Raw genomic sequence first — 19308 nt, forward strand, 5'->3', positions numbered from 1 at the left:
GCTTTTATATAGAAAGGAAGTGATTTCTACGGCTAACCGTACGTGCATGATTTACGCGCATGTAACGATTCGTTATGTTACCGGTTGCCAAGTGTGATGCTAACGCTGAGGGTAATAGAACGGATAATAACTGCGTCTAAACCAATCAGATTTCAGTATTTAACATGAAAGTATAATAATTTATAATATGTAACATTTAACTGTAATCTTATTACACAACAGTTATGATAAACCGCTAAATAAAATCAGTGCCTGTGTATTTTCTTTTGCAAAGTTAAACCCTTATTTGATGGTCATAACAAACCCCTGAACATTACATGTTTCAGCTTGCACGACCGCCTCTGACTGTACCGAGCACTGTGCCCTGTTCGGGAACCAGCACTGTGTGGACGGGCATTGTCACTGTCCATTCGACAACGTTCTCCCTGGAGGAAGAAAATAAATCGTCAAATAAAGTCTCTAAATGTGACTTGAAATTTACAATGGGATTTCATCTTTCAATATTTTCAACTACGGCTATTAAAATAAATGTTTGGTAACTCATTGGGTGTATAAAGGTGGCGACATTGCAGAAAAAATAAATAACCCGCTAAATCGGGTTATCTTTTTTTTCTGCAATAGTTGCTACCATCATATCCCGCAAGAATCATCAAAGAGAGCGTGTTATTGTTTATATTTACATCTCTCTTTTAACTAATTGATAAATAAATTATAAAAAAAAGTATAAAGAAATTTAAAATTCACTAAATTGTTGTTAATGTACATAAGTACGTTAGCTAAAAGAAACAGCCAAACCGTTTCCTGTGAGACTTTGAGTTTGACATCTTCATGATTATTTCGTGCAGTCCGTGATTTTTCTTACGTCGCTGTAGGCGTCCTCAATCCGAAAAAAAGGGCGTGTAGATTTCAGTCATGTTAGTTTCCTGTAAGTTTTAGCTGATGTAGATTTCGACCAATCGTTAAACGGGGCATGTAAATTTCAGTCTGGCTGTTTCTATAGAGCTATGCAATAACTATAAATGTCCGTAAGAAATAGTGGGAATCATACTCGATAGATGTAAATTTATATTGTAATAACCTATGCATGGTATACCGGTTTCTCTATATCAGGTGCAGTGATGTTATGAAATTTTCTATCAATAAGAAGTCTTTGACCTACACACAAATAAATCTATTTGCATTATATTATTCTGGCATTGTAGACATATGCAAAGTTCAAGGTCATAGCTACTACATACATGTATCTCTTCTAAGGTGTATTCGGTAGACGACCTAGGTCAATATGTTTGCCTAACAATAACAATGTGCTATTAATAACAACACTCAGTGCCGTTAAGGTCATTATTTGAGGCACATAAAAACTTGGCTTATTTAAAAGCGTACCATAAGCGTGTGTATAAATGTTTCATAGTATACATCTATCACATCAGTAACTGCAGATGTCATAATTATAATTGTTCTTTCGAAATTTACTTACATAACTCTAGGAAACTGTCACATAACTATAATTTGATCTAAATTTGAACATTTATATATTCTTGGAGAATAAAAAAACTCAATTGATTTAATTGTGTAAATGACATATGAACTGACATAGTTAAGGTTGAAAAATTTTTTTTATTTGAATCCAATAATGTGTAAAACAACAGTTCATGTGCACAATAATTTGAACATTCTTTTATCGCATCTAATAGTACATTGTATTTTTTTTTTCATTTCAATGTAATTGATAATTCAAGAGATTCTTTTTAATAACTACATTTGCAAACTTCGTAAAGCACCATTTTTAATGAAAGGAAATCTCTATTACAAGATATAGTTTAAAAAATAATCTAAAATTCACATTAATATTTTTTCTAAATAATGGTTATGTTAACTGAAATAAAAAATAATGACACCATTTGAGTCAAAAGATCCAAAAACAAGTTGAATTGGTTGCGCGTCATAACCGTTCTTCTTGGTGTAATTGATAAACCTCTTTGTTGTTATAGGATCTTCTTTAGATTTCATACCTTTTAAAAATACACGGAAAAGTCTGAAATTCACAGCAGAAATATTTATTATAATAACTTAATAACCAAGCTTAAATATTTGTACGTTTACACTGCAAAACCAACAAGCAAATAAAAAGAAACCTGAAATCAAAGCATTAATTTGAACTAGCCTGAAACATCTAAAAATTGTATTTTTTAGGGATAATTTCACCATAACCAAGATTTTATAATTCAATGAATGAAATTAAACTTCAATACTGTTGCTCATAATCAATGAACAATCGAAATAGATGATCAATATTTATCAGACAAGAGAGAACAACATATCCTTATTTTGAACCCTTGTTTTTTCAACTAATGGTGTCCACTACATGATTCCTTTTGCTGGACTCCAATAAGTTTTACCAATGCAACAATGATAATGGATCTTTAAGTATTTACCTTTGGTTGTGTACGTTCAGCAAACTTATGTTATGTTTTGACGATGGAAAGTTAAAAATCTAAATCGGCACACGATGAATGACCATCTTTAAGTTCTCAATAAAGATAGCTTAAAGATGCTTAAAGGTAGCTTAAAGACGATCTTTAAGCCACCTTTAAGCTATATGTGTTGCTTAAAGAAGGCTTAAAGAATACGTAAAGATAGCTTTAAAGCAGCTTAAAGACTATCTCTAAGCCACCTTTAAGCCACCATTAAGGACAACTTATAGGTCCTTAATGTCCAAACTTCTGTAAGCCACCTTTAAGCTACCTTTAAGCCACCTTTAAGCCATTAAAAACTCTTTTAATTCAATATTGTGCTTAATTTACCAACAAATTATATTAACTATATGATAATGATAGAAAAGGTATTAAAAACGGTTTTTGTTCTAGAAAATAAAATGAAAAAAAATAATTAAAAAGCCCAAGACGAAAATTGAATCCGGGACCCTTCGTTACGAGCATCACCTCACTTCCTCTGCGGCACCTTACAATTCTTATGTGGTTTTTATATCCTATATATCAGTGGATATTGAATCAATGTATTCAATGTGTATTTTTTACTTGAAAAGATCTTGACTTCCATTCAAATTGTAACAATCAATTATATCTAATTTATGAATTACATGCATGCATTTATTTAGAATGAAATACAGAACTTGGTCTTCAGTGAAAAAAAAAATATGTTATACCTAAATTACTAAATAAATTTAAACCGAGTAGATTCATAGCAAAATGAAATGAAAGGAAGAAGATGAAATCATTTCTTTTAATAAATGCATTGAATCTATAAGGGTATTTGTTCTACGCAATTTTCCCGGTTTTCATGATCACGGCGCCGTTCCAGTATGTTTAAATATTTAATTGTATACATGATTTTTAGACTATCAATTCTATAACAAACAATATTACCAATTACGGGTGACGTATTTACTGCATTTGGCAATTGCAAATGATGTATAAATATACTTGTACAAACAATTGTATGATGTACCAGGCTGGGTGTGTGACATATTTACTCTTATACATATAATTAAACAATTAACCCCTATTTATGATCACCGGTACAGTAATTAATTAGCCTCTAGATTTTTCTCTTACATACATGTATCTTTAATTTGCAGACGTAACATTTTTAAAACCCAGAGTTAGGAAATCATGCTTTGAAAATGAATTATAAATGTAAATAAACCTTTATTCACTGGACTTATCGTATACACGTACATACTAAGATTTCAACGCCTTTTGAAACCCTGACTTGCACCTGGGCACACGACAAACCTGTTGTGTATGTCTTGTATATTCTGTGTTAGTTCCAGGGGTTTTCTTAAGTTGGACAAACAATAGACTCTAATTAGATATACACAAACGTGCATCTGGGCACACGACACAACTGTTTTGTACATCTTGTATATTCTGTGTTAGTTCCAGGGGTTTTCTTAAGTTGGACAAACAATAGACTCTAATTAGATATACACAAACGAACAAAACTAGACAAACAAAGAAGTAATATCCTGCCCGATATAACAAAGGCAGTTGATAGTCTTTTCATCTTTAACAGGTATCTAGCAGATCTAGAATTAGACCTAGAAATAATTAAAATCGAAAAAAATACATACCTTAAACCGATTTTAAAATTAAATCATGCATTTTTGGTTCATTATTTTTATTTTTTTTAATAAACGGATGTACTAAGAGAGAGAGAGAGAGAGAGAGAGAGAGAGAGAGAGAGAGAGAGAGAGAGAGAGAGAGAGAGAGAGAGAGATTTCACCGATTAATTCATAATAGGAAACAAACATACTTTAATATTATTTCATGCACAAATTTAGATACAGAGACTGCGCTCATCCCTACAAAGAATTTTATAACGGCAATCTGTGTCCATCGGAGCGTTGTTGATGATTGCAATCTGTGTTTAATGGAGCGACAATTAAAACCGCCTGGAACACCCCCCCCCCTCCTTCCTTGGAAATTATATCATCACTCGGATCACCCCCTCCCATCCCTATAAAAGAGCTTTTGCATTTAATATATGTTTTTATTGTTCAGTTTGATCAAACTTGGCTTAAAGGGGACTTAAAGAAGTTTGGACATTAAGGACCTATAAGCTCAGCTTAAAGGTGACTTAAAGGTGGCTTAAAGATTGTATATCCTTTAAGCCACCTTTATGCCACCTTTAAGGACTTGCTTAAGGATTGTTGTTCGCCCTGTGCGGGTTTGTATTGATGTATGCAGAACAGACTTTGAAACATACTGCTACATTAGAAAAAATGAGTGACTTCCGTACAAAAACATTTCAAGCGTTTTTTGTGAATCACGAAGCGTCCCATACAGACTTTCCAATCCAGAAAGATGTTTCATTAAATTTAAATTGTCTTTCTCATATAAATTTACATAGTGTTTCGTATCGTAAGATTTTAATCTCGATTTTTGTCCAATATCTTAATTCAAGCCATTGATATTGTTTAAAATAGTCACTACAATTCACTCTTTTATCAAGATCTGACTGTTAAGAATACAATTCTTATCAACTCTCGAACATATTGTTAAATACTTTATAAATATATAAGCATGTATTTTATTACCACCCACCGTATGGAATATCTTTTTTTTAATATTTTGATAATAATAAATCTGTTTTTATCGGTATATGTAATGTAATATATGCAGTGTGACTATATCTGTTATTTAACTACCCCCATCAACAAATCTTGGTCACAAACGAAGCAGTTATTTTCATTCAAATGCCTTGTGTATGTATTTTAAGATATCATTTAAAACATGATAATGGTTAATATATTTAAATACCTACCGCATAACAAAAACATGGCTACAGTTTTTGTTCTGAAGATATTGATCGAACTTAGACCGAAGTATATTCATTGTTTCACTGTGGCATGTTTAAAACGCAATGCGCTTAGATCAATGTATGTGCAATACATAAAATGGGTTGCCATGTGCAAGTAATTGCAATACGGTAAAAATATATAAGCTGTGTAAACAGGGGAATGTGCTTTCTATTGAAGCCCTTGCTTAAGGTAAGAACAGTTTACAAGTAGCATACTTAGTTTTTTTTTACATTAAGTTCATTGCTGCCTTATTCGACGTTATGAAAGATATTAGATAAAAGAAAACAAATAACAGGTAAACTAAGTTTCTTAAATTTGAAAAACAAGCCATATTATATTTAATTAAAGTAATAATAATACAATTTCATCATTTCTATCCTATATGCAAAATGATTGTGAATTGACAGAAAATACCTAACCTTTTACGCAGCACTGTTAAGGTTTACTTTGTGGTTGCGCCGACCAGAAAGTACGGGGAATGTTAATTATGACATCATACAAAACAAAATGTCGTTTAAACTGATAATAAAGTAATGTCCAATTGTTATGGTTACAAAAACATTCAACTACATTAAAATTACCTACACCGGAAAAATGTCCACATGTGTAAAATATGTTTATTATTTTACACATGTTTTGCACATACAATGCATGTGTACAACACCTGTTTCAAAATTTATATGTTGAACACATATATTATACACGTGTATAACATATGCTTTTTACATATGTTTAACACATATAAAAAACAATATATGTTCAATACATGTCCGTTTCAAACAACATATGTAAAACATATACACGTAAAAAAATGTTTTACTTATTATTCATTTTCATGACCTTCACCTATATTTATGCATTTATTAGTAAATACATGTAAAAAGAAAATTTAAAAAAAAAACAAACTTTTGCCGACTAACTTACAGAAAATTTATTAGTTAACCTATTCCGGATTTAAATCTTGATTGGCTTAAATTTAGTCGTTTGCAATCATACGCCATTTTTTACGTCACGGAGGCAGAAGATGTTAAATTTGCAGATTCGATTTGAGGGTAAAGGTAAGGTTTTTCAATCATTCTTATTCATTTATTTGTATTGTAAAATTATATAGATATTGCTGGTAGCAACCTAACATTAGTCATTTTATAACGCGAAAAGTAGCTCATAGCTTGTGTTATCAAGGAAAATTCGGGTTGAAAACAAGAAACCTGCATTGTCAACGATCGAAGCTAATCCAATATACTAAGATGAAATTGATGAAAGTTTTTAGATGAAACGTATTGGCAAATATGGGGATTTGATGTATATATACTCAAAAAGGTATATACTACATCTGCTATATGTAAACGGTGGGTCTGTTGGTAAACATTTTCCACAGAGCTACAACTCAGCAGCTGTAGCTGGCAAAAAGTAGATATTAAGAAAAAACAATGCTTGAAAATTTAGCCAACATTTAATGTATGTTTATAAAATGCATTTTATTTAGACAAGACACATTTTAATCTTAAAAAAAAGTGAAAGTAGAAAAAAAAAGACTTAAGTAAAGCACGTTGCAAAGTAAAATAGGATTCCATAAAACTTAAAGCTGCAAGTCGAAAGTTTTACATAATTTTGTTGTTGTTGTTGTTGTTGATATATCAATACTGAACATTAAATTGATTTTTGAAATGTTCCTTATTATGCAACAAGTTGCTAAAATGTTCAGTCTGTTACTTCATAATTATATCAAGTGAGTTCTTACTGTATGTTTATAAACACACTTTATTTTCAGACAGTTTACGGAAGACATAAATTTTTCAAGATCTAGACATTCTTCTTGAGTTCATAGATATTTTTACCCTGCGGATGGTATAAAAGTGACAAATCATGGTAATTAAATCGATACACGTTCTGACTGCATTGTTAAAATTAAGAATTTCAGTACCTTGCACCGTAATTTTTAAATGTTGAAAATCTAACTTTTACAAAGAATTCAAGTTAAATTGAAACAAATATTATGTCTGTTTTCCTCCTCAAAATTAAATACATATTTTATGCCGATTTAAAGACCTCTGACGATTGTATTAAGTTGTTATTACCATTTTAGAAAGAAGTCCACACATGCATTGCTAAGGTCAATGCATTGAAAAGAAGGAAGTTGAAGTTAGATCGACAGAGAGATGGCTGGTTTTAAGGTTAGTTTACCAGTTTTGTTGCAAAAATATGTGGATATCAGAATTCTGTTAAAGCTGCTTGGTATCCACTAATGGCTGCATGTTTGTTTCATTATTTCTTATCTCAGACTACTTAAAATTGTTAGTTGTTAACAATTAACAGCACTTGTTATAATTATTGTATGACATGTAACATGTTCTTGCAAAACAACATTAAAAAATATATATGATGCTATGTACACACAATTCTGAAAATCTGGATGTTTCAGGGTTTTTTTCAGTCCATAGCTGTAATAATGGTAAACATCGGATGAAGGAAAAGTTTACCGAATGTTAGAAGTTCTGGCCAGAGTTTAAAGGAGAGAATTATAATATTATATACATGATACTATAGTAAAAACCACATATATGTAAGTTCTGTTACAGAAATACATGTATTTAGATTAAAATGAAAATTTGATTCTTAAATGACAATTTAATTCATATATTCAATGTATGAAATATACAATGACTTTAAATTAATTTGAGATGTTTTTTCTGTCACCAGAGTTCTATCATCAATAAAAAAAACAACAGATGAAATATATGGGAGCCTCTGCAGGAAAAAGAAGAAAGAAGAATTAAGAGTTACCAAGAGGTCAGTTAAAAGATTTGTTGTGATTTTTTTCTTATACAATATCAGTACATATTCTGACCTAGATTACTTATCTAATATCTTTCTGTATAGATTCTAGTTTTAAATCTATATAATGTTATATCATTGGATTGTGCAACAAGTGTATCATGTAAAACAGAGACATGGAAAATAATAACTAATTTGAAATAGAATCAAAACATAACTACGTATGTGAATTTTTCATTTTATTTACAGGAACAAGGAAGAGAGAAATGAATTGTAACGTGGCAATGAAGAATAAACTCCTTAGACCAAATTTATGAAGTTTTTGTTATTAATTTTGTTATATGCCTGGTATGCATCTGTAATAGTATACTAATGAACTATGTATTGGTATCAAGGAATAGCGTGCAATATGAAGCACACTGTACTTAATATATTTTAAAAGAAGGCTTAAGTAAAGATGTACCATTATTATTGAAAATCGCTAACCAAAATAAATTTATATATGAATTTCAAATATAAATTGAAACACATATATTACACATATAGAATATATGCTTTACATATATAAAAAATGCTATGTTTAATTTCACACATGTTTAACACATATTAGACACATGTTAAATATGTGTGAAAACACTTTATATAGGTGTGCTCTTGTTATGTGTTTTACACGTTTAAAATATATATGTAAAATAGATGTTTAACACGTTGCACACATGTGGATACTTTTCCTGTGTTTGTGTGCAACTTTGTAGTCAAATAACTTACTGATTGCGGTGCACTTGTCGATGTGACGTTATATTGTAGAGAGAGGCGGGTCAATCAATCTTTTTAACATGGAAAATGCATTTTATAAATAAACAGAGCATAATCTTAAAACAATTACCATACCATTAAATCATATCTATTATGCTTGTTTTGATTCGACATGTGATTATTCTTTAGGTCGTGCATTATTTCTAGTGTGTTTAATGTTCACGTTCGATGTGTTTGACATCGGGAAACCTATCTAAATCTGCCTTTTACAAGGGCATACACTTAATAAATCATAGCGATGTTTTAATTTATTGAAAAAGGCTGATGTTTTGATAAAATCTATAGAATGATTTAAGAAATACGTAAAATATTATGTGAAGGTCATATAAATTCTAATGGAGCTCATTTCTTCGATATTTATTCTAATAAAAAATGAAGTTTACGCCAAGCGGCAGCACTTTTCAGAATTGACCAGAAGATTATTATTTAATTATCATTTTAATTTTTATTTCAAATAAGGTATGCCCTTGTAATATTGATATGTGTTTATGACCTATATTCGGGAGAATTATCAACACGTACCACGCAATTGTCAATTCAGGGGACCACACAAAGTGACATTCAAAGTAGCATTTACTATACTGTTTTATGGAATATCACATTTATATCATGATAATATAATTTTATATAAATATTTTGTAATTATAGATGCATCGTCTTATGAACGTTTAAATCCGCTGATATGTTCATAGTCAGCCTTAACAGTGCTGCGTAGGCGTGACTTAAACATATTCAGAATTTAAATCAATGTTGTCAGCCATTGTGTTGCCCGAATGACATAGAATGAATGAATGTGAAAGATGTACTGGTTTACAGCAAAACGTAATTTCTACATAATTCGACTACAGTCTTAATGTTCAGGAAAATTGATTGCATAAAAAATCTTAAATATGAATGAACAGATTTTTTTTTTCAAAAGAGATTGCTTTCGAATATTCCTTTGTTTAGTAAAAAAAATCAATTTAAGATATATTTTTAGTGGGGGGGGGGGGGCACTTGATAACTGGTATATAAAAATCAAATAAAGAGTGGTTATGGTTACATCAACCAGAAATCGAGTTTTGCACTATTCCTTTTAAAAATTATATGAGTGTAAACACTTGGATTGTTTTAAGATTCCGCCCTTACCAATCAAGAAATGTGTTCAACAATTTGAATACTAAACGATGTGTGTTAGAAATTGTGTGCCAGTATAGCTCCATTACGTAGGCGTCCAAAGACGTGTGAGTATTGTTTTCAGTGTATATATCATTATGATATCACTTTAACAATAATATGCATTCCAGCATGAAAGTGTGATGCTCAGATATAGCTCTGGTTAAAAAAGATAACCTCTTTTTTTTTATAAATACAACCAATATATCAATTAAAATCATTTATATTAACTCGATAGCTATACACAAATTGCTTTTTTAAAAATTCGACAGTTGAAGGTAGAGCAAAACAGAGGAACATAGGTAAAATTAGAAATAAGCGTGCCTGAACACGTCTTTTTTTCCCTTACATTTATCAGAATACAGGAAATACAGGAAATATTATTGATGATCCAGCTAATTCTAAACAATAATAAACTTTTGTGATGCATTATACCTTTATATTTTATTATTATTATTTACTTTTTAATAAATAAAGAGTATTTTAAAACTAACAATGTTGTTGAGAAATAACAGATTTTTTGACTGATATCAAACTTGGTAATACTTTAAAATTAGATAACTACCGATTAATTTCAGTTCAATGGTTCAAATCTCTAGCCGTGTAATTATAATTCCATATAATGTAATAAGTTACAAGTACAACCAAAGCAACCACTATAATACAATCTCTCTAAGCGTATGTAGTTAAAAACTATCAATATAAAGAATACTTTGTTTTAAATCTAGAAATATATAGTATCGGACCCTTAATGTTTAATATTATATTTGCTCTTTCATTAGGAAAAAAAAATTTGTCTTGAATTACCTTACTTTAAAAAATTAGGATCAGAAACTGTCCTCTTTTTATCTTACTTTACATGCATTGATGGTCGACATAAAATTCAACATTGATTATTCATAATTCATATGCATGAATGTATGCATAGGCATACACCATACAAATATAATTTAAATATTTTTCGAAAATGTAATTATGATTTTAAAGAAGTCCTTTTTAACAAATTCTACAACATGAACTGACTTAAAGTTTTAGAAATGTCATAAGAACGTAACAACTAATTTTTTAACACTGTTACATTTTGATTCATGTACAAATGATATATTTCATTTAAGCAATCGGCAAATCAGCCAACTGACATCGTTGATCAGACAAGCCCGTGAGCAAAATAATCCATTTTTTTCTCTTTTTGACCCCATAACTTGTTTCAATATGGAAATTTTGTAATATATCCCAAAACCCATATATTTTTATGCAACAGGTTGCAATACTGACACCTTGACCATCCACATCATGGACAAAGCAAGTGCTCAATATAGAGTACGCAAGTGTTCAAAGTGTCTCGGGGACAGAGAATATTACTGTGTAACGTGCGAGTGCGATCTTTGTCTCCAGTGTAAAGACAACCATGTAAAAGACCTTAACACAATAGACCATTTCGTTGTGGTATACTTGATCCCTAAACAAGAAGTCTATGTGAAGCATCCTGATAAGATATATGAAAAATACTGTACAACTTGCGAATCGCCTGTCTGTTATCATTGCAGAAAACACAGAACACACAGACAACTGAATGTAATATCAGCATATAGTATGCACCGACAACAACTAAGAGAAACCATTCACACCCTCAGAAGTGAGGCCCTCTTTTGCAGACCTGTCATTCTGTCAGGAATCAAAGCTGATTTCAAAACATGTCGCTCAAAGTTTTTTCGTTATGAATCTGAGATGTTGAAAAAAGCTCAAACAATAATTAAAAATATTAATAGCATTTTACGTGGTAATCTAAAACACAGATGCTTAAAACAGAGAGGAATAATGAACGGACATATTTCTAGCATACAGGTACTTGAACACATGCATGAACAGTCAGCTACCTCTGCACTCCAATTTCTCTTATTCACTAAAACAACCTGTCTCTCCCAAATACATCTTATATGTCACACCACCAACCTCATCTCAATGAATGAATCACCAAAAAGAAAAGATGCTTTTAAGTTACTAAGTCAATTCAAAATCACAGACAAAGGAAAACGACATGTAGGAAATGAATGTCTGCTAAAAATTATGTCTAGTCCCAAGTTATATCAATCTATTTCAGTAATAGGTTTTGACAAATTAAATCAAATTTCGTGTGCCTCATCAGACAAGGTTTGGGTCAGTGATATTTCAAAAACGCCCATTTTAACAAATAAATCAGGTCGGGCGCTGCATTATTCAAGAGATTCGAATAGATTAATGAAAGGAGCACACACAGTGAACAGTGACAATGAATTAATTTATATTGATAAGTATTATAACATCAGCAAACTGTCCAAATCTTTGAAAACAACCACTATTGTTATGCAAACACCAAATTGTGAATGGAAACCACGGTGTGTATACTGGTCCCCGTGGACTAGGAATCTACTGGTTGGGGTGTACAATGATAAAAAAGGGGCATGCAAGGTTACCCGGTTCAATGAGAACGGACAATTTACAAAAATAACACAACACGATAAAACAAACCTAGGACTAGATAGTTTACAACAACTGTTGCTTGATCCTGAATATATAACGGAAAACAATAATGGGGATGTCATAATATCTTACTCCTTCGTTTCTAATGGAGCCGTAATGGCGACAGATTGTGGTGGAAAACATCGTTTTAACTACACAGGACATCTATCAAGATCGGAACTGTATCCATTGGGAATATGTACTGACGCACTTTCACACATCCTGGTCTGTGATGGTAAAACCAAAACTGTTCAAATGCTAAACAAGGACGGTCGGTTCCTGTCACATCTACTGATAAAGCCATCAGGGATATTCTCTCCACACAGCCTAAGTTATGATGTCAACACTCACCGTCTTTGGGTTGGATCAGGGGGAAATAATAAGGTGTTTGTTTACAGCTATATTACGCGACAAGAGGCTTTTGCAGGTAAGTCTGCTCCACCATAACTTGAATGCTAGTAAGATGTATCATACTAATCATAACTAAATAAGAATAGTTCGAATGTAAACAAATAAGTCTGTGTTGTTTAAATTGCAAAATGTCAATCAAATATTGCAATCTGTTTACATTAATGTTTGTTAAATTTTAATGATAAAACAAATAAGTGCATTGTCGAAGGAACGGCAGATAAATGTTTCCCTGATTGTGATAAAAACAATATGACTTTTAAAACAACCCGAGGTAATGTACAACATAAGAAATCCTCTTATCAGAATATTAATGTGTCGATGTCACCAATAATTTTATACATGCTTATGCTTTAACTAATTTCAGTCTTAAATCAAAACGTCGTTCAAATAAAATTAATGTAACAAACGAGTATGGTATAGATGTACTTCGTTTATTGTTGATATTATTATTATTATTATTATTATTATTATTATTATGGTGACGCTCCTACAAAACATAATACACATATAAACTTCACAATCATAAAGCATCACAATTGATTCAATTACTATAATGACACATATGTTCAATTACGAAATATTGTTTTTCTAATTATCTTATATTTAATAAATGATGGTCATAAAAAGAAATAACCCTATTACAATATTGAATATGCAATGTTGCAGATTAAAAATATACTCTGACAATATGTAAATGCCATAGTCAATAATTTCTCAAGTACACATGTACCTACCCTAAATAAGGGTGAAAGGAACTGTATTACATGTACTGGTAGATAATATCTGAAACAAACCATTTAGACATGAAACTATGCAAAATATGCATGTCTATAATTGTATAAAAATATATGTAAAATCAATATCACTGTACCCTTTTCAAACATTAGTCTGTATTCAAATCATGAGTACAATTCACTGTGAAACCTTTAAACTTTGTAAACTTTCTTGATAATTTCAACATATACTCTCATCTGTGATACAATGATTACTTTGATATAATTACTGATAAAAAAACTAACTTTACTTCAATACAATATAGTAGCAGTACAATTATTTTACTTACAAAAGTTTTCTCAACTCACAACTGGCCTCAGCAATGGTCACAAACAAAATGGCTATTGTCCGAAATTTATAATCTCTATGATAATTGAAAATCTAACAAAATCAATTTCTTTATAAAATTGCTTTCAAGAAAAACTATTTATATCCATACACTATATGAAAAGTACCTTACATTATCATTATCAAAATAATACTAATTCACATATGTGTTCAAAATGTTCAAACCATTTTCCTATAGATTAACTAACAATATTATGATGTAATAAAAAACACATCTTGTTACATAAGCGTCCGTGGCCTACTGGATAAGACAGTGGTCATCACTTCCAGCGGCCAGGGTTCAATCCCCAGTTGAACCTCTATTTTTTTATTTGAATTTTTAAACTTTATATAAAATATGTATTAAAAAAATATATAAGATATACAATTCTTCATCTCACATTAAGATAACCCATGTTATATGCTTTACAAGTTTTTGACAGATATATGCAAACACATCAAAACCAAGAACTAACCAAAGTTTTTCAAGTAAAGTTGAGTTATGAATTTTGTTGTATAACGGAAATTTTAAGTTTTATTCTGTATAATAATACAAGTAAATAAGAAATACCCGTTTTGTTAGACAATCATATACACATAAAGCAATCTATTTGTTTTAATGAAAAAATAGATAAAACTCTTCGAAAACGGAATACTCTGAACCAACGGTCAATCGGAGGCCCATTTATTTGATATGTATTGTAATAAAAGATAAACTCTATACAGAGCAGCAGCACATTTTAGAATATCCAAGATAGGTATAATTTATTTATCATTTAAATTTATAATTCAAGTATAGTTTTTGCTATATTGAAGTTTGTTAATGACCTCCTTGTGGGAGATATATCAAAATATATCACGTGACTGTCAATTCAGGGGACCACACTGTCATACAAAGTGGCATATATTATGCTGTTTCATTTAAAATCAGAATTCATAATAGAATAACTTGTAATAATTGATAACTTTATGAACGTCACGTGACCTACCTGAGGAATGGCCACGTAAATTTGACCGGACAAATTTTAGCCGAAAAAGTGTGATTTCCAGTGGCAATTTACTTGGGATTTTACAGAATTCCTATTCGTAAGTTATGAACATCTTCGGATAAAGTTTTTGACAATTTTGAATATTGAAAAGACGTTTATTTATGAAAATGTCAACAAACCAACAACAACAAAGGGTCACTAAAAAATCCGAACAGTGTTCACTGAGTTCATCGAGCCAGGTAAACAAAGATGTAAAAAAAAGTATTCAGGAGTTACAGACTTCGATAAACAATTTAAAGCACAAACTCTTTAGGTATGAATCTTTGGTTGACGATGTTACCAAAATAAAATCTATAATCGAAGATGAGGATTCTGGGGTAGTCAAATCACTGAAATATGTGTCCGAACAATCGGAATGCAATTACGATGAGATTCACTCTATTCGTTCTGAAAATGCGCAACTTCGAGGTGAAGTCGATTTATTACGTGCGATGATTATCAAGATGGATCGAAAGATGGGCCACCTCGAACATGAAGTAACAGATTTACGTTCTCGTTCAATGCGAGATAACATTTTGATTCATAATTTTGCTTACACCCCCGGCGAGAACTTATCAGAAAGCATTCCTCAGTTAATTCATGAAGTTTTAGGGGTGCATGTCTCGTTTGTTCGTATTCACAGGAACAGTGTAAAGGGCATGATGAACTCCAGACCAGTGTCAATAACCGCAAAATTGGTAGACAGAAGCAAGAAAGACGAGATTCTGCAAGCACAGAAAGCTAAGAAACTACAAAGGGTTAAATTACCATTCTTTATAACATCCCAAGACCTACCTGTAGTGCTTGAAGAGCGCAAAAGGTTATATGCCATCTCAGATTCTCTCCGGGAGCAAAAAATTAAGTCAAAGGTGGAACGAGGGCGGTTGATCCTACCCAATGGGGAATATTACCGAGATCCTGTTCCAAAGATTGAGACGGCGGATGCCTTGCAGCTAACACCAGACGCGATTGATGCCCTACAACTACCCACACATTCAACGAAGCCTACTAAACTTAAGGGTTCCGAAATTTTGGCAACGGGTGTAAAAGTTAGCTCGGTGGAAGAGGTCCAGGACCTGTACAGAAAGGTGTGTGTTGATCCATATTCTGCGGCGGCAGATCACCGTATTCTGGTCTATAGGTTTGTGGATTCTGCGGGGAAAACTCATGAAAGTTTCTGGGATGACGGGGAGCACGGTGCCGGCCGACGCCTTCTACAATACATGAAAACAAATCAAATAAACAACGTGGGTGTGGTCATTACGCGCTGGAGTGGCCCCAGACACCTTGGTCCGGACCGCTGGCGAATCATGGAGGAACACTTGTGTGAGGTAGCCAATACTCTGGATGGGTGAACTTGTTATTTCATATGGTTAAAATACAACCCAACCAATATAATGACAAGGAATAACTATTACATATATGTAATTTGTAAATATCGTTAAATTTAAGAGTTTTTTCATTGTTTCCTTAAACTCCTTTTTTCATTTATTTATTTATATATTTATAAATTAATTTTTTTTATTTATTTATTTATTTTCATAATTATTTATTTTTTTCATCTACCTTAGTATTATTTATTAATTTATTTTCTTTTTTATTTATCTTTTTATGCTACCTTTAGTACGCCGGAAATATTTTGTCTATTGTCGTCAACTTTCATTTTATATTTCCCTTCTCTTTGTATAATTACCCGGTGTTATTTTTTTTTTTTTTTTTTCTTTATAAAGTTCGAATTAAAACATTTTCTGAAGTAATTCGCATACATCTCAGCAATTCTATTTACCTATTTATTTTTTAAAATATATTAATTATTTATTTATATCTCTTTTTGTGTTACCTAAGTACGCCGGAAATATTCTGTCTACTATCGTCAATCTAATATTCTGTATTTTCCTTTTCGTTACAATTGTCCGGTTTAGTGTCGCTGAGTGATATGGTCGAGGTATTTTGGCGTGTTTTTTCTTTTTCGGCTAAAAAATACCAAATACTATATAGAATATGCACTCATATCCTCAGAAACTAATCATACTCTTTTCTTTCCTCTCTTTCTTTCCCTCTCTTTCTTTTCATGTTACTGAAATGAGACTTATCCTGGAAAATATACGCCTAGGAAAGGCAGATCTAAGAGCCGATAATTTGCATATATATTTGCCCAGTCTGTGTTTACAGATCTTAATGAAATATACTAATAAACCTGTAATTAATAATGGCTGAAATTAAAATCATTTCGGTTAATTGTCAAGGATTAAATGATGCTAAGAAAAGAAAAGATATTTTTCAATTCTATAGACAACAAAAATGTAATATCTTATGTTTAGTAGATACACATTTTACTGAGGAGATGGAACAAGATATTAGAAACGAATGGGGTTATGAGGCTTGTTTTAATTCCTTTTCTTCGAAATCGAGAGGAGTTGCTATTCTCTTTAATAACAATTTTGATTTCAAAATACATGAGCAAATCAAAGTAGAGAATACAGGGAATTTATTGGCACTTAGTATCTCAATAGAGAATAGAAAGTTAAGCTTAGTATGTTTGTATGGACCTAATGAGGATTCTCCAGAATTTTACCAGAATTTGAGCAATATTGTTAACAAATTACAAAACGATGAGATGATTATTGTTGGAGATTTTAATTTGGTATTAGATACAAGTCAAGATTATTATAATTACTTACATGTTAATAATCCGAAAGCGAGGGAAATGGTCTTAGAGCATATGATGTCTTACAGTTTAGTAGATATCTATAGAGAATTTCATCCATATGACAAGAGGTATACTTGGAGAAAACCTACACCTCTGAAACAAGCACGTCTAGACTTTTTTTCTTATTTCAGCTTCACTTATAAAAGAAGTTAGAAATAGTGATATCATGATAAGCTATAGATCAGATCATTCTCCTGTTTTTATCTCTTTAAAGTTTAATGATTTTAAACATGGTAGTGGCCTTTGGAAATTTAACAACTCCCTTTTAAAAGATTTAGAGTATGTGCAAAGTATTAACTGTCATATTAATCAAATTAAAATCCAATATGCAGTTCCAGTGTACAAAAAAGAGTCTATTCTAGATATTCCAGATTCTGAAATCCAATTTACAATTAACGACCAGCTTTTTTTGGAGACACTGTTGATGGAAATTAGATCAAAAACTATCTCATATGCAAGCTATTTAAAAAAGCAAAGGACAAAAAAGGAAAAGGGGTTACTAGAAGAGCTTTTAGAATTGGAAAAGGAATATGAAAAACATATAGATAAAATAAATGAAAAGAAAAAAGAATTAGAAAATATTAGAAACTATAAGGTCATGGGTAGTTTGGTGCGTTCACGCTCTAAATGGATAAATGAGGGAGAAAAACCAACTAATTATTTTCTAAATTTAGAAAATCGTCACTATACTAGTAAAATTATTCCAAAGATAATACTAACAGAAAATAATGAACAGATAGAAATAGTTAAACAAGAGGAGATTTTAAATGAACTGGAAAATTTTTATAAAAACTTGTATGCAAATAATTTGATGATAACAGAAAGTACAGATATTTCACTAAGTGACATCCTAAAAGATTATTCTGTCCCTAAATTATCTGATAATGAAAGAAAATCAATTGAAGGATATATAACATATAAGGAAGCTTCTTCGGTTTTAAATAGTATGTCAAACAATAAAAGTCCAGGCAGTGATGGGTTCACAGTTGAATTTTTAAAAATGTTTTGGAATAAATTAGGCTCCTTTGTTGTTAGATCTTTAAATTATGGATATAAAGTAGGAGAATTATCATCTACTCAGAAACAAGGAATTATAACTTGTATACCCAAGGAGGGAAAGAGTAAATTCTCCCTTGGTAACTGGAGACCTATCTCATTGCTCAATGTTATATACAAAATTGGGTCAGGTTGTATAGCAAGCAGGATAAAAACTGTTCTAAATAAAATTATCAGTAATGACCAAACTGGCTTCATCTCTGGAAGATATATAGGGGAAAATATTAGATTGATTTATGATCTGATGAACTATACAGAAAATAATTATATTCCAGGGGTATTAGTTATGATTGATTTTGAGAAAGCATTTGATTCTGTTGCTTGGGAATTTATACAAAATACACTCAATTATTTTAATTTTGGCCTATTTATCTGTAACTGGATTAAAACTTTTCAATGTAATGTTATGTCCTGTGTGTCCCAGGCAGGCATTT

At 31.2% G+C, this 19308-nt stretch overlaps 1 protein-coding gene across 1 annotated transcript; it reads left to right on the forward strand.

Moving 5' to 3' along the window:
- The first annotated feature begins 15059 nt into the window (after nucleotides 1–15059).
- On the forward strand, nucleotides 15060–16561 carry LOC136270273 (uncharacterized). Its single transcript, XM_066067474.1, has 2 exons — nucleotides 15060–15166; nucleotides 15752–16561. The coding sequence occupies exon 2, from the start codon at nucleotides 15768–15770 to the stop codon at nucleotides 16461–16463; it is 696 nt and encodes a 231-aa protein (XP_065923546.1). The 5' UTR covers nucleotides 15060–15166; nucleotides 15752–15767; the 3' UTR covers nucleotides 16464–16561.
- The last annotated feature ends 2747 nt before the right edge of the window (nucleotides 16562–19308 follow it).

The sequence above is a fragment of the Magallana gigas genome, chromosome 1, assembly GCF_963853765.1.
Source record: "Magallana gigas chromosome 1, xbMagGiga1.1, whole genome shotgun sequence".
Classification (NCBI taxonomy): domain Eukaryota; kingdom Metazoa; phylum Mollusca; class Bivalvia; order Ostreida; family Ostreidae; genus Magallana; species Magallana gigas.